The 17,380-nt window shown below is 40.7% G+C and overlaps 1 protein-coding gene across 1 annotated transcript in view; it reads left to right on the top strand.

Moving 5' to 3' along the window:
* Positions 1-15,423, top strand: part of GFRA2 (GDNF family receptor alpha 2) — a gene marked incomplete at its 5' end in the record, with an annotated part of 79,624 nt that extends 64,201 nt beyond the window's left edge. Inside the window, 2 exons of the mRNA XM_056813654.1 lie at positions 12,256-12,309; positions 13,825-15,423. Coding sequence (XP_056669632.1) covers positions 12,256-12,309; positions 13,825-13,947 — 177 coding nt within the window. The remainder of the gene's footprint in view (positions 1-12,255; positions 12,310-13,824) is intronic.
* Positions 15,424-17,380: the final 1,957 nt, after the last annotated feature.

The raw sequence follows: 17,380 nt of genomic DNA, 5'->3' as shown, positions 1-17,380 counted from the left end.
TTTGATTTCTGTGGTTCCTATGATGAAAAGGCAGGGTTAGAATCTTTCTTCTTAAACATCCTAGCTCTGTATCCATGCATGAATTAATCAGCTTCTCTAAAACCTTATTTGCCTCATCTGTAAAGTAGTAATAACAGTGCCTGAAATATCTGTTTCACAGGATTATTATAAGGTTCAAGTGAGATATTTTGCATTTTCTAATCCCTAAAGAGCTACATAAATGTCATATATTATAGTTATTATTGTTTCATTCCCTGGTTCTTTCTAGGTTTTCTGACCCTATTTATTGAGAATCCCCTGGTAACCTTTTTCTAAAACAATCCAATCCAATAAACATTTATTAAGCATCTACTATGTGCTTGGCACTGTGCTAAATATTAGGGATACAATTAATAAAAAGACAGTTCTTACCCTCAAGGAGTTTAAAATTTAAAAGGGGAAACAGAGGCAGCTAGGCAACTCAGTTTATAGCTAGGTTTGGAGACTGGAGGTCCTGGGTTCAAATCTAGCCTCAGACACTTCCTAGCTATATGACCCTGAACAGTCACTTAATCCCAGTTGTCTAGCCCATAAAGCTCTTCTGCCTTGGAACTGATACTTAGTATTGATTCTAAGGCAGAAGGTAAAGATAAAAAAAAAGAGGAAATAACTCACCAAAGGAGTCAGGAAAGCCAGAGACAGAGGGTGGGGAAATTGGGATACCAGAGAGTAACGAACATGGCTCCAAGGAGTAGAAATTAGACAGAGCAGCAGATGTAAAATAGAATTAAAGAGTCTAGTTTCTGTCTTTATAAAGGAATACCTAGGGAGGAGTTTTCATTCTGTTCTCCAGTCCTCAAAAAAAGAGGAAAGGAGGCTGAAGAAGGTGGTGCCAGTCGAGGCTGGAGTTAGCATCATGGCGGTAAATTTTGAAATGATGAGCTTATCTTGGAAGGGGCAGCCTTTGGCATAGAATTGAAACTAGGCAGAGTTGCAGGTTCAAAGTGGAGGGAAACAATTCACTATTGACCAGAAATAGGTGGGAGTCAAGTTCATCTTAAATCCTTATGAAAGGGTGGCTCATTACTGAAGCAATTGTATAGAGCACATAGGTTTTTAAGCCTGAGAAATGAAAGAAGTTTAATACCCTTATTTTTACAGATGAGGAAACCAAAGCCTAGGAAGCTATAGAGCTTTGTTCAAGATTGTACGGGTGACCTTGGCAGAGATGGGATTTGAATTTTGATCCTTTGGCTCCAAATTCTGTAGTCTTTCATGACATCTTAACCCTGACTCTCTTAGAAAGTGGACTCCCCTAGGACAACGAATATCCCTTGTGGGGCATCAGAGGACAGGGTTAAGAACACATTTTCAGTGGAGCTTTGTCCAGGGTTAGACTTCTTAATCAGTTTCTCAACTGTGCTATTATACACATTTGTATTTTATCTTCTGGGGAACTAACTAGTTGGTCGTGCAATACTGGGGCTGGTGGGGTCCCATGCCACTTCTTATTCTCACCTTCTCTACTTACTGTTTGGGTAGGGTTTTTATAGTATTCCTGAATCAGTCTTGATCAGCCTTACAACAATAATGAATCAGTCCAGCATTCTAGATGCAAGCTTCTGGGGGGCCCTGAAATTCTGAATCCAGTTAAAGCTTTTGCATTCTTGTCCCCCTTCCCAAACTTCCCCAGATCTGGGAGAATCCCTGCCCAGATGCTGCTTTTGTTTTTCTTGGATCCAAACCCCAATCAATTTCTGCTCTCACCCTTTGGGTTGCCAAATAAGTCCTTGGCAGTATTATAAATAGGTTAGATTGGACTGGAGGGCTGTAACTCTCCCTATCATCAGAGACTGCAGCCAGCCAGCTCTTCCTACACTGTTAATGTTCCCCAGTGCCTGTAATGAATCTGTTACCAGATACACACTTCTCCAGAAATCTCAACAAGAGGCATTAACCAGTTTGGCTGTGTAAGATGATTTAACTAGAAGATGCTGGACAAAGAAACCAAATAAGCAAGTATAATGAACATCAGGAAAATGAATATGGGTGGCCTCCAGCTTTGAATAGGGTGTGTTCCAAAAGTTTGTAAGTTTAGGAATTTATCATGCATTTTCCCATACACTGATATCTCCAGCATAGATTCCTAGGCTGTCCCACAAAGGCCCATTTAACTCTAGGTGATTAAACTTTGGTGCTAAAAGCACTGGGTCTGAGTTGTGGCTCCTGGAAGTAGGGGTCCCGGGGGTCTTAGACCTTACAAGTGTGTGCTTTTCTCAGTGCCTGATATAGAGTAGGTGCTTAATCAATGCTTATTGATGGATTGAGGTGTAAGGGACATTAGGGATCATCTTGTCCCACAGAGGAGGAATCTGAGGCCCAGAAAGAATCTCTCTCTCTCTTCCCACCAAGGGAATGGTTTCCATCCACTGAAGTCATTGAGTATAGAGCTTGAAGAAACACTAGTTGGGGGTATGGTAGAGGGAATTTTTGCTTAGGAAGGGGTTGGATTAGATGGCCTCAGATCTCTTCTAGCTCCAACCCTATCTATGACTACATTTCAGCCGTCTTCTGAGTTAAGGGCTAGACCTAATTCCATTTTAAAATAAACGAAGCTTTTCTTTGGCATCCTTCCACCACCTAATTTCTGAATTTCTTTGTGGTGCTTCTATCTCTCTCCAGGGATCCTGATACTCAGGGTCTTCATGCCTACGTGTTTGCCTCGACTATATCCTGCCCAAGTCTGTTCTATTCCCTGAAGCGATCCATGCTTCAGAATAGCTTCCTTTTCCTTCCCTTCCCTTTCCATCCTCTCCCCACCCAAACTCCTATTCCATTGATTCCCCTAGGGTCTCAGCCAAGCAGTTAATGTGAATGCCTTCAAGATGTTAATGACTGATGCTAGCCTCTGAGCCCTCCCAGGAGGTATTAATATTTTAAAAAGCAGAGGCTTATTAACCCAAATGCCACTTTAATTTTTGGAATTTCAGGCAGTGTGGAAAAGTGAAGTAAAGAAATTCAGGTTATTGGGGTGGGATTAGGGGAGGGATTTGAGGACAGGGGAGTCACCAAGTAGGCAGCCATGCCCACAGAGTCAACTTTCCCAAATTCTGTTTTTCATTGCTTCTTTGTGTAGCAGGGATGGTGGGAAACCCCTTATTTGCTGGACGAGGGCATTTCCCATGGATTTAGACATGCGCTCTAGATCTTTGCTGAAGGACACATACCCTAGTTTCTTTGTTAGGACAAGATAGTAAACTACTCTGATTCATCTTCAGTGACTGGGGAAGCTGGTTGTACTAAAGATGATTGGTGAATGAGAGTCAGAGAAGATGGACTTCTCTCCCTTAGAAGGAAGTTTATAAGGAGAGCCATGGACTTGTCTCTCTTTCTGCAAGCTTGCTCAGCTTTGGACTTAGAGGGAGGCAATTTCTCTTCCCCTTCCTGTGCTCCCTTCACAACCTCAAGAGCAGTGGCTGCTTATAGACAAGCACACAAGGGTTGGAAGAAAGATGATTTTCTTGGAGGACCTCAGATAAGACCTGGAATGCGTCCCCTGAGCACAGATTAGCTCCATGGGAGATGCCCTATCCAGCAAATCAAGGGGCCCTGTTCATTGCTGCTATATTTACTTCTTTCAATTCTGAATTTACAGATGATCTGAAGATTCCATTTCCTTATTCCCCTACCCACTTCATTGAGCTCCCATGTTACCATGGCAGCAAGATTGTGGGTGGGGAGGGGAGGCAGGTAAGGCAGGGTAAGGATGAAAGCCTATAAATCCAGGGTTAAGGCTTCCCTGTTGTGATCTTTATAGAGGATTTAGTTGTCTGGTGTGCCATTCTTTAGAAACCTAGAAAACTACAACTGGTTGGGAGCTTAGATTCTATTGAAATCCCAAACCCATATTTTACAGAGGAAAATGAGAGTCCCATAGAGCAAATGACTTGTTCAAGGTCACATAGATAGTAAATGGCAGAGATGGAATTCAGCGGTGCTATGAAGTTTCCTCTGATTCTTCTCAATTCAATGAAGTGATTCACCAACTTAAACTGGATGCTAACCCATTGTCTCATTTTTCTCCCAGACTAGCTCAAGAGGGGTGTATGTGAAAAAGGGAATATAATGAATGGGACTAGCATCTTCTCCCTTGATACCCTGTTTAGAATTTCACTAGCATTTTAAGGGTAGCTAGGTGGCACAATGGATAGAGTGTCAGACCTGGAATCAAGAAGACTTATCTTTGAGAGTTCAAATCTGGCCCCGGACACTTACTGGCTATGTGATCTTGTGCAACTCTGTTGTCTGAACCCTGTTTGCCTCAGTTTCCTCATCTGTAAAATGAGCTTCAGAATAAAATGGCAAACAACTCTAATATCTTTACCAAGAAAACCCCAAATAGGGTAATGAAGAGTTGGACACACTAAATAACAACAATATTTTAGGATCAAATAAGCTCTGTGAGTGTAGAGGACTGTGATCTTCCATATCACCAGGCAGTAATTTTTTTCTTGGCATTTCTTTTTCTTTTCTTCTTCCTATAGACACCCCCAAACTTTCTCCTGAAGCCTGATATGCAAGGGACTCATGAATTTGCTTCCCATCTCCATTCCCCATTCCCGTCCCTAACTGTCCTACTCATGGGATTAAATAAGATTGCCACGGGGGAGGGGAGTAGGAGAGAAGAGAGTAGGAACAGAACTTTGGGAATTGTTTCCATTAAGGGGCCAGGAGAGGAAAAAGAGACTGGGAATAGGGATGATCAAAGGGGACAAGAGGAGAATCAAGGTTGTGTAGTGTCATAGAAACAAAAGAAGATTTGGTGGTAGCAAAGTATCAGAAACAGAGGGGTTGTCCATCAATTGGGGAATAGCTGAACAAGTTGTGGTATATGATAGTTATGGAATACTATTATGCTAAAAGAAATGATAATCGGGATGATTTTAGGAAAAACTGGGAGGACTTGCATGAATTGGTACAAAGTGACGTGAGCAGATCCAGAAGAACATCATACACGACAGCAATATTTCTTGATGAACAACTGTGAGAATGACCTAGTTATTCTCAGCAATGCAGTGATCCAAGACAATCCCAGAGACTCATGATATAAAATTACCATCTGCCCTCTGAGAAAGAACTGTTGGAGTCTGAATGCAGATTGAAACATACTACATTTCATTTTTTCCTTCTTTTTTCATTGGAGATCTTTTCCACAAGACTAATATGGGGAAAAATTTTATATGAATACACATGTAAAATATATATCAGATTATTCATCATCTCAGGGAAGGGGGAGGGCAGGTAAGGAGTAAGGGAGGGAGGGTCAGAAGAAGGGAGGGAATTTGAAACTCAAGTTAAAAAAATATTTAAAATGTTTTACTTGTAATACAGGAAAAATAAGAGATTATTTAAGAATTCTTTAACAATATAAAAAAGAGAGATTTCCAGGGTGGGTGTTGTGAGATCAAATACTACAATGCACTTTTATTATGACATTATCTCTGTACCTTCAGAATCAAAGAATTTCAGAGTTGGAAAGGATGTGGACATCTAGTCCAATTCTTACCTAGAAAAAGGATTTGGTCAATAAATAAGTATTTATTAAGAACCTGATATTCTAAGTTCTGGGGTGACAAGGAAAGACAAAAGACAATTCCTGCCCCATGGAGCATACCATCTGATAAGGGAGATGACATGTAAACAACTAGGTATAAATAAGCTGTAGACAGGAAAAATCAAACAGTCTCAGAGGGAAGGCACTAGCATTAAGGAGGATTGAAAAAGGCTTTTTACAGAAAGTGGGATTTTAGCTGGGACTTGGAGGAAGCCAGGAGGCAGAGAATAAGAGGGAGAGCATTCTAGATATGAAGGACAGTCACTGAAAATTCATGGAATGAGCTAGGTATCTGGCTAGGTAGCACAATGAATAGAGGGCCAGGCTTGGAGTGGGGATGATCTGGGTTCAAATGTGGTCTCAGACACTTTCTAGTTGTGTGACCCTGGGCAATCCATTTAACTCTAATTGCTTAGCCCTTGTCCCTCTTCTGTCTTAGAATTAATATTTAGAATGGACAGAAAGTAAGGATTACTTAAAAAAAAGAAGAAAATACCCAGAGTTAGGAGATGGGGTATCTTGTTTGGGGAACAGCCAGGACCCCTGGGTCACTAGATTGAAGAAGATTTTCTACACCATACTCACCAGGTAGTCATCTAGCTTCTGAATGAAGAACTCAAGATGAAGGGGAACTCATGACCTTTTAAGTCAGTTCATTCCATTTTCAGTTAGCTTTTATTGCTAGAAAGTTTTTCCTAAATTAAGTCTAAATTTGCATCTTTATATGTTCCAACCATTGCTTTCAGTCTGTTTGGGACCAAATCATAAAGGTCTAATCCCTTTATATGATAATCTTTGCAATGCTCAGAAACAGTCATTAAGTTCCCTTAAGTCTTCCCTTGCCCAAGTTAAAGTTTCCCAGTCCCTTCAACCAATTCTATGTGGCATAAATTTGAGATGCTTCACTGTCCTGGCTACTCTCAGCACTCTCAAGTTATCAATGACCTTCCTAAAATGAGGGAGTCAGGTCTGAATACAGTACCTCAAATAGAATCTGACTAGGGCAGAATTGAGTGGGACTAGGTTCTGGTCATACCGCAGTATATGATCATGATGAAATACTATTGTGCTAAAAGAAATGATGGGAAGGATGAAAATAAATCAGAAAAACCTAAAAAGACTTAAATGAACTGATGCAGTGAAGTGAACAGAGCCAGGAGAACATTGTATGCAGTGGCAACAATGTCATAGGATGATCAACTGTAAATGACTGAGTTATTCTTATTAATATAATGATCCAAGACAATTCTGAGGGACTTATGAAGAAAAATGCCCCCCCCTCCCAATTTCAGAGAAAGAACGATGGAGTCTAGAAGATTCAAGCATCCTTTTTTCACTTTCTTTTTTTTCTTATTTTTCCCCCCCAACATGGAAATAAATATGCTTTGCATGATTTCACAGGTAAAATTGATATTAAAGCTCTTGCCTTGATCCTGGAAGGGGGAGTAGTGAGAGGGAGGAGAAGAGTTAAGAGCTCAAATTTTTAAAAATGAATGTTAAAAATAAATAAATAATAAATTTAAAATAGTAATTCACTAAATGCTATTCTAATAGCCTGAAATAATTACTATGCTTTCTTACTGCAGGTTCTTTTGTTACTACCAGAGAGTGACCAAAAAATATCCTCTAGCACTGTTAGTATAGCAGCCCAAGCTCTAGCTAACTTTCCTGGCTGCCATATTAAGGACTGTATGACCACTTATTCCAGATATTATAGATGGGATTCATATCTTATTTAAAGGAAGGATAAAAGGTACTTTTGTAGTCCTTTCCAACTCCTATGATTATTTTTAATTAGTAGAATGTATTTCTAGGTATCTCAGTCTCTCCCTCCCCTCTCCATACCAAAGAAGGCATTATCCAGCATACAGAGATATATATATATATATATATATACATATATATATAAATATATAAATTATGTCTTTCATGTTTCTAGTTATCATTTCATTTTCTGGAGGTGGATATTCACAAGTTGTTTTTCAAATGTTAATTCTATAGCTGTATATAATGTTCTTTTGGTTCTACTTGTTTCACTCTTCGTTATTTCATATAGTTTTTTCCAAGTATTTAAAAAATTAAGCTGCATATTATTTCTTATGATACAGTAGTATTCCATCACAATCATATATCACAATTTGTTTAGCATTCCCCAATTGTCCCCACAGACATCAGTTTGATTTCCAAATCTTATTATTTTGTGATTTAAGTGGAAAAAACCCTCATAAAAAGAACAAGAAACTATTGGTGGCCATATTTCAAGGATTTGAGGATCAAGGTGGTGAAGAAGTAGCGGAAGAATATATAGTGATAGAATGTGAGTTGAATTCAAGGACTGTTTCATTTTTTGCTTTTGTATCCCCGTTGCCTAACACAGTGGCATACGGAAGGTGCTTATTAAATGCCTTTTCAATGAGAGATGATTCTTGCTAGGATATTGGCAGCAAAAGGGAAGAGTTAATTATCTGGAGCAAAGCTGAAAAAAAAAACCCTCCTAGAAGTCCATCTTAAATGGTAAAGGGGCTGCAATAGGAAAACAAACTCCAGTGTTTAAGACCCTTCAGTTTAGAAATCTGAAGGCAGAATTTAGAAATATGAAGGTCGAGGGTGGTGGGAGGATTGACCATGGAGCATATGAGTAAGCTGGATATGTACTCCCTCAACCCAAGAATATCTCACCAATGAATTTTCTTATGAAGCTTGAATGAAATCATTTTAGGACAGATAAAGGAAGCAACACTTTTTACATATACATCTTGCTACTACTGGTTGGCCAGACAGAAGGTCATAATTATTGACTTTTGCATTGTGCGTTAGAGTTTGCAAATTGCTTTACACACATACATCAGTTTGAATCTCCCAATAGCCTCATGAGGCAGGTCCTTTATTATTATTCCCATTTTTCAGACGAGGAAACTTGGGTTCAGAGAGATGTATCATACAAATGGTCACATATTGCTAGGAAGTATCAGGGGCATAATTTGAACCTAGTTCTGTTTCCACTTCTAACACTACCCACCCCTTGCTTTCTTTTTGTCCCTTCTCTTGTGGTACAGTCTAGAGACAGGAAGAGCCTCCTCCAGGAAGATCTGCTACCAGGATGTCCTTCCTTCTTGCTTTCTGTTTATCCCTTCCCTAAACCGCAACACCATGGCAACACTGAATTAGGAAGATCAGGATGGCTATTCACACTCCTTGGATAAAATGCTCTGGTGATATCCACAATCACTAGGTCTATCATCTGACCTCCCATTGCATCCTAACATGCTCTGGTCTGTACCATCTGACCTACTTCTATTATCCAGATTCCTAGGCACTGCCATTTTGGCATCCTGTTACCATCTAAGGATTCATGGGCTTTGCCATTTACTCACTAGTAGAATTCATAGGACTCCTTGGGTTTTTCTATACACTCCAAAGTTGAATTCTCGTTTTTGGGTTGTTTCCCTTAATTAGAATGTGAGCTCCTTGAGATTAGGGACTATCTTTTTCTTTTTTGGATTCTTAGCATTTAACACAGTTCTTGGCATATGGCAAGCACTGAATAAATGTTTTCTTTTTAAAAATTTAATTAATTAGTTTGTTACACTAAAATACCCAGGTAACTTACTCCCTATCTCCCCTCTCTCCATTAGAGAAGGCATCATTTGACAAAAAGATAGTTGTATATATAAAACTATGTCTTGCTTATTTCTCTTTATTAATTCTTTCTCTGGAGGAGATGTGGAGACATGTCTTTCCATTTATTAATTCATTCCTAGAAACATCAATATGTTTAGGTAGGGTTCAGATGAGTTTTGAATATGTAGCAGGCGAGTAACAGGGAAGGAGTACATCCATAGCATTCCAAAATGAAGGTATGGACAATGACCATCTGCTTACCTGATCCCAGCTTACCTAGGTCCACAACCTGGCCCCCTGTTTCTCTTATTGAGAGGTAGAGTCCTAGGTTCACCTGAGCCAGTATTTATTATCAATGCTTTTATGACAGTAAGAGCCAAATGATTGGAGTTAAAAATTCCTCCTCTTTGCCTAGTCTTATTCCTTCTTTTCTCTTTTCCTTCCTTTAATCCTTCCCTATTCTTTTATGACCTTTTCCATCCCCCTTTTCCCAATTAATTTCCTTCCTTCTCCAGTATTCCCTTCTCTCAATTTTTTCTTTTTTCCTCCCTTCCTCCACCTCTTCTCTTTTGAAGAAGCCTAACAAGTCCTGCCAAAATAATTCAATCACATGCTTGTCTCCGTTCAGAACACATTAGAATTCAAACTCCATTTACATATACTTGGTTCATTTGCTGGCTGAGAGATTTCAGAGACTTTAGCCTGGATGACTTGGGCAATGGTATGGGTTCATCTTGAGTTGCAGTCTGATTTACCTGATATTAGATCTTCCAAAATAGGGTTCTCCTTAAGAGATAGAGGGCTCTTGTTGGAACAGATGCTAGTGATTACCTGGAGGGGAAAAGACTTGTTCAAGGCCACACAACAGGATAGGTCCTAGTTTAACTGATTCTGCCACTGTCTTCTGACTCCTAAATCAGTATTTTTTCCCCTATCCTAAATTGCCTCCTCAAACTGTGAGAAATAAAGTTGGATAGGTAAGCAAGGACCAGATGATCAGGTCTGACAATTCTTTGTATTGCTTTGGCTTCAATACATTACTGCCTTGAATAGACTCCCCTTTAATGTTCCTATGATATGAAGAGGAACCATCATTACCACTATCATCACTGATTGCTTTGGTAGCATAGGTGCCTTAGGGATAGTTGGAGACTTTATATAGCTGTCCAGATGCCCTCTGCTGTCACAGTATGCCTAAAATTTCCAAGAACTTGTCTAAGCTCCTGGCTAAATCAGTGGTCTGGATGTGGTTACTCAGACTTCCCTGATATTTCTGTTTAGAAAAAGAGTTTATAATAGACATACTTTCACTCTCCAGGTGTTTCACTATGTGTTTCACCATTATTAATAATAGAACATAGTTTTTGAAGAATCAGTATGGTATAATGTATAAAGTGTTGGACATGGACTCAAGAGATCTGAGTTCAAATATTATCTCTGAAAATTAACTCATAGTTTAATCCTAGGAAAATCACTAAACCTTTCTAATCCTTAGTTTTTTCATCTGTAAGATTGGGTTTTGTATAGTATATTTCTCAAAGGTTTGTGAGATTCAAATGAGACAATATTTGTAAAGGGCTTCAAAAACTTTTAAAAAAACACTATAAATTTCAGTTTTAATTCTTCACCCTAAAAGAATTCTTTCAATAGGATATATGCTTCAGGGTAGCTAAGTAGTACTGTGTATAAAGAGCCTGACCTGGAGTCCAGAGCATCTGGGTTCAGATCTGGCCTCAAATACTTCCTAGCTTTGTGATCCTGGGCAAGCCACTTAACCTGGATTGCCTAGTCCTTGCTGCTCTTTTTGTCTTAGAGCTGATACTAAAGACAGAAGGTAAATTTTTTTAAAGGATGTATGCTTTGATTTGTTATAATCAGTAATGAAGAGATCTTGTATTTATCAACTTGCATTCTCTCAGTATTTATCTCAATTTTTATCCTCCTCTGCTCCCCGGTCTATTTTTGGGACCAGAAGCATCTATATTTAAGACATTTTGCTGGGGGTAGTTTAGTCAGTCTGTGGACATAAAGTAGTTTGAAGGTAACTGACCTACTCAAGAATTAAGTCTTTGAACCCTGTCCTCAGAACTCCAGTACTTTGTTACACAGTATGAACAAAAGAAGGGAACACTAAGCACCAAGAAAAACATATGGCCTAATCAAAATATTGGATGAGATTAGCTCCCTACCCACAGACATGAGAATGAAAGAGACTCAGGTAGGGTGGGAGTGGAGGAGAAGATAATCAGAGGAATTTGTTTGCCATTTCAGGCATTGAAAAGGCTGGGTATTCTGTGAAGGACTCCTAGAAATGGTGAATGTAGATGATGGAAGCTGAAGAAGAGGTCTGTTTGCCATATACCAGTCAGGAAAGACCAAAGATGTATAGAGAAGAGAAGGAGGCATTTGGGAAGGAAGGGAGGGAGATGAGTTTCACTTCTAGAAGCAGAGGTATTGTTGTATAGTAGAAATAATAATAATAATAGTAACTCACATCTACATAGTATTCTAAGGTTTGTAACTCTGTGAAGTAGGCAGTTTAAGTGTTATTCTCATTTTGTAGATGAAAAAACATAAATCAATTCAATTAACATTTATTAAGCACTTAGTATATATCAGGCACTCACCTAAGTGCTTGGATTAATTAGTCTTACCAATGATTAATCCTTGAGAAGTTAAGTGACTTGCCAATAGTGATACTGCTAGTAAGTGTCTCAGGCATCCTAACACAAGGTCCAGCACTCTGTTAATTATGCACCTGCCAAAATCTGAGACTACCATTAGTAGACCTGTATTCAAATCCCAGGCATACATCACTTTGCTCATCTCTAAAATGGTAGTGATAGGAATTAGCCTGCTGACATGAAGTTCAAATGAGACACTGTCTGAGAATGTGCTTTGTGAACTGTCAAGGGCCATCCGAATCTTAGGAAAAGTTAGGGCAGCCCTGAAACCAAAAGGCAGAAGGTTGGGTCCAGTATTTTTTGCCTGAATCCTGGTCCCAGTGACTCAGTTCTCATAGGGTTCCTTTTATTTCACAGGAGCAGGGACTGAAACTCAACAAGTCCAAAGAGCTGAGCATGTGCTTCACAGAGGTAAGGAGACAGGAGGCCTGAAGTGGGGAAACCAGATGAAGGGGAGCCCCAAGTTATTGGCAAGAAGTAGATCAGAACATGGGCTTAGGTTGTTTCAGGGAGCTGGGAGTAACCTAGCCTAGTCCCTTCATCCCCTGTTAGGTCTGTGCTAAGGTTTCCATTGCTAGATTAGACAGAGACTTATGCTGTTCATCAGTGAAATTATGGTGGTCAGTGTTTGCTTCAGAAGACAGGGAGATCTCCACCTCTAGAAGTGAGGGGATTGTCATCATGGCATAACACAAACATCACAGAGTTTTGAAATCAGAGAAACTTGGTTCAAATTCTGCCTCTACTGATTACTCTCTTGACCAAGTTCTCCCATCTGTAAAACAAAGCTTTAATTCCTATGAACCTATACTAGGAGAGAGGCTGTAAAAGGCCTGAAGCTTTCCCTAAAGGGGAAGGACCATTGTGGTTGTAATCCTGTCTTAGACTTTTTCTTCTTAGCCTCACCTTCTACAGCCTTTCCTGATTCCTTCAGCTGTTAGTGCATTCTCCTCAAAATTATCTTGAATTTTTTTGCATGTATTTATATGTCTATGTTGCCTCTCCAGATAGATTGTGAGCTCTCTGAGGCCAGAAACTATCACTTTTGTTTTTATATCCCCAGAGGCAAGCACAGCATCTATCATATAATAGATACTGAATGAATGCTTGTTAATTTACTGTTAAGTTAATTAATGCCTATTGTGAGCAAAAGCATGAGACAGTTTCTGCATCCAAGAAGCTTACTGTCTAGTGGGTAGTGGAAATAAGATATACACGCCTGCTAAAGAACCAGGTAGCATATGCTAATTGCCAAATTAGAGGTGCAGACCAGAGGTGCTAGAGGAATTTGGAGGAAGGAAAGTTCACTGAGGGCTGGGGTAATCAGGAAAGGCTTTGTGGAAAATTTGAGCAAGCAGAGAAGCTTAAAAAGAGATTTCTGTACACCCCAAGGAGATAGAGCTTAAGGAGATAGGGTTATAATAGCATCACCCCTAGCAATTTCTAGAGAAGATGCTAATATAATCTTCCAGTTTCCACTGTCCTTACTCAAACCCAAGACTGGGCAGATGCATTTCCCTCTAATTTAGCCTAGCCCAAATATTGGGGGGAAAAACTTGTTTAGTCCTAAGGGACCATCTCAGCCCTCCTGCAGCCATCATACCATAGAAGTGAGGGGGAAATGTTCTTACCTGCCTGCCCTCCTTAAGAATAGAACTGAGCACGGTTAATACCTGGATTCTAAGCATCAAGGGTGGGGTGGCCTAGGCTAAAGGGTAAATCCTGGTTTGGACTTGGGAGTCTGGTCAGGCAGGATTCTGGAGGGGTTTCTATGCCCTTTCTTCCGTAGTCATTATTGCCTAAGCCCCATTTCTTCATCTCATCCTGTCCCCATGAGAATCACTAAAGAGAGCCATGTTGACTCTGCAGTGATGCTAACTTTGTTTCTTTTGTCTATTTTGGGCTCCATCTGTCTTATGCATACAGCTTACCACGAACATCATCCCAGGATCCAATTTTGTGGGATCTCCTGACTCAGTCGATGGCCGACCCAGACCTGTGATCACCCTGACTGCAGTCACCTTCCTGTTGCTGACCCTGGCTTTGTAGGTGATAGAGAGGACCATACCTGAAGATTTCTAAAAGCTACAAAACATAACATACATACATGTGCACACACACACACACACACACACACACACACACACACACACACAGGAACCTGCCTGACAAAGTGGAAACAGACAAGCATACAAACAGACACAAACCTACACACATTCCTTGCAAAAAGAAAAAAAAAATTCACCTTGTCTCTGAACTCGTCTCCTCTCAGCTTTCTGCTCTGGAGAATTTTTTTTTCTAATGCAAACAGATAAAGCAGGTGATTGGCCTGAGAGCTGGCACTGGATGCCCACTGACATGGGGAGCCCAGTGCTGGGAGAGGACAATCAGTTCTCAAAATGCCTCAGTGTTTTCTTGCTCCCTCTCTTTGTGGAAACAAGAGACAAAGGTGAAATACCATGAAGCACTTGACTCTGGAAGGACCCAAAGCTGTGACCAGAAGAGGCTGGAGGGAGATGTGCTCCTGGTACATTTCTACCTTTGGAACTTGCTCATGGGACCAAACTCAATGGGCTGGCATCAGTGTGCATGGCCACTGAGGCTAGGGGAGGACCTGGCAGAGTGGCCAGGGGAGCCAGCTCGGCAGCCTTTAGCATTTCCTCATGGAGCCTTCAAGAACCGTCTTCTTTCTCCCTCTTTTCTCTTCCTTCTTCCCCCCAACTCCCATGCCCTTAGCAGGGGCCGGGCATTACCTATTCCAATCAATCTGTGTGCTGGTGTTTTTGCTCCTAAAGGGTACCCGTGAAGGGTGTGAGTTTCTGTGTGTGTGGGGTGATGCTAGGGTCAGATCTTCTGAGATGGGTTCCTTCATTGTGATTCATCACAGAAGCATGTCTCTGCCTAGGCATAGGGGTTCAGCCTTCCTCCATGCTGGTGCAACAGGCACTAGAACAAGCTTTTGCCTCAAGGAAGGCTGGGGGAAGAGGGCCTGCCTTCCACCTTCATGGTGAGAGTTTTAAAAGGTAAAGCAAAACAAGTACTTATTCTATTTCTAGCTGATTCATTTGGTGGGTATCCCTTTAGGGAGAGAAGCAGAGAGCAGCAGGAGAGGCTACAGTTAGAAGTCTGTATGTGTTTAACTCTTCCTGTCTCTCTTTCTTCCTTTCCCAGTCCCTCCTGAGAAATACATAGACTGTATGTATATAGCGAGCGCTCCTTTATTGACATATATGTATATATACATCTCATATACATATACTGTGTGGTTTCCCCTTCTTTCCTTTTTTTAAGAAACAAAACAACAAAAACTTTCCCAAAAGATGAACGAAATGTATTATTGTAAAGTTTATTTTTTTTAATAATGTTGTCTATAATGGAAAAAAAAAACAAAGGAAATTAAACCCCCTTGTATTCCTGGTCCAGACTCACCAATAGGGCTGGAAAAGGGTGGGGGCAGCGACCAATATTCACGCTTAACCAATGGTTCCAATAAATGTACTCGGAAGCAATTTGCTTTCAACTTTACTTGAGGCGTCTGTCCGCTGCCTGCTACTGCTTTCTCTTCTGGGCTCAGCACCTTTGGGCTCTTTGCTTTCAATTCTTAGAAGACCCAGGCGAACCTAAGTTGCCTGTACATGTCTATTGTAGGGATGGGATGGGATGAGTTCTATCCTGGAGTTGCCTGGGGAGAGAGATTTTCTACCTGTCTCCAACCTATATGGCTTTGGCTATCCCTGATACCACTTTATGACCAGTTAAAATTACAAAAGAAGAATGGAACAATTGAAATTAGTCACTGTCTGATTCCTTTCTTTGGCCAATTCCCTTTGGGATAGTGTTCTTATTTTTCATTGAGTTAGGTGGCCCCCCATGGTCTCTGATTCAGTGACATATTTCTAGGAGGCAGGGATCTTTATACACCACTTGTTCCTGCTTCTTGGGTCCCAAGGAGAGAAGGAAATACAGTCATCTAGGATGATACAAGAAAGGGGAAAAAGAAAAAGAGAAAACACTTGCTTTTTCTTCTCTCCCCTTCCCCTAGTTGTCATCCCCACAGCACTGTCATATCTTCCTTGAAGGGGACTAAGAAGGCTGTTGTTAGAGGTGTGAAGTGCTGGATGGTGAATCAACCTTCCAACTGAGGAGGACCTAGGCCAGATGGTTTCAAATTGACCGTGAATGATTTCAGGGCCTCCAACATCTGCCCCTTCTTTCTTACCCAATTGTAGAATCATTAATCACCTGAAAGAGTGTTGGTCCAGATCTCAGCATTCTAAGATCACTACTACCACTAAACACAATTCAAAGATGAAAATAGCCAATGACTTTCCTCAACTTCCCTGTGCTGGAGTTTACTGGATCATCAGAAATGTTTGCCATTCTGCCTTTGGTCTTCCCTGGGCTAGTCTTATCTGTGGGGACATAAGCAGCTGCCAGCATGGTGTGATTTTGGGGTCACAGCCTATAAGTCTTTCATCATTTGCCTCCCTAGATATGATGATGACTCAATTTTATTTATTCATTTAAAATCCTCACCCACCATCTTAGAATCAATACCATATATTGGTTCCAAGGCAGAAGAGCCACAAGGGCTAGGCAAAGGGGGTTAAGTGACTTGCCCAGGGTCACACAGCTAGGAACTGTCTGAGGCCAGATCTGAACCTTGTGTCCCTAGGCTTGGCTCTCAATCCATTGAGCCACCCGGCTACCTCCTGATGACTATTTAATAAGAGGATCCAGGCCCTTGGTCAGGGGTGGACTGGGTCAACTTGATTGGGAGTCATTTATTAGATTTTCACTGTGAGTGCAATAGGCAAAGACTACAAATCAGAGCTTGATTGTTGATTGTCTAGGCTTTAAGAAAGTGTTAGCAATTCAGATTAAATTTAAAAGTGAAGGGGCAGCTAGGTAGCAAAGTGGATAGAGCACCAGGTCCTTTGGAGGATCTGGTTCAAATCTGACCTCAAAACACTTCCTAGCTGTGTAACTCTGGGCAGGGCAAGTCACTTAACCCCAACTGCCTAGCTTTTGCTTAGAATTGATAGCAAGACAGAAGGTAAGGGGGTTTTCCTTTTTCTTTTTTTTTAAAAGAGTGTGTTTGGAGGACACCTCCCCCCCCCCTTTCCCCTAGCTGGTAGCTAAATATATGCTAGCACACCCTGTCCTCATCCCAAAGGAATAAATCTCTGCTAGATGAACCAGCTGTGTCTTAAAGGAAGCCCCTTGTTAAGAATGAATTTATCAGCTTGGATTATACAAAAATTCAAGAACAGGGTGGGGATATTCAGGACCTGGAATGGCAAGCAATGATTTGCTAAAAGGAAGAAAATAAGTGCAGAAAGGGTAGATGGAGAGTCTGGTCATAAACTCTCACATTTATGGAATAGAAGAGTGCTTTCTTCACAACACTGTGGGGTAGGTTACTATAGCTATTATTATGCCCACTTGACAGATGGGGAAACTGGGGCTTAGAGAGAATGAT

Source organism: Monodelphis domestica, chromosome 1 (genome assembly GCF_027887165.1).
Source record: "Monodelphis domestica isolate mMonDom1 chromosome 1, mMonDom1.pri, whole genome shotgun sequence".
NCBI lineage: Eukaryota > Metazoa > Chordata > Mammalia > Didelphimorphia > Didelphidae > Monodelphis > Monodelphis domestica.
The sequence above is the reverse complement of the archived record's forward strand: the minus strand, read 5'-3'. Positions and strand labels throughout refer to the sequence as shown.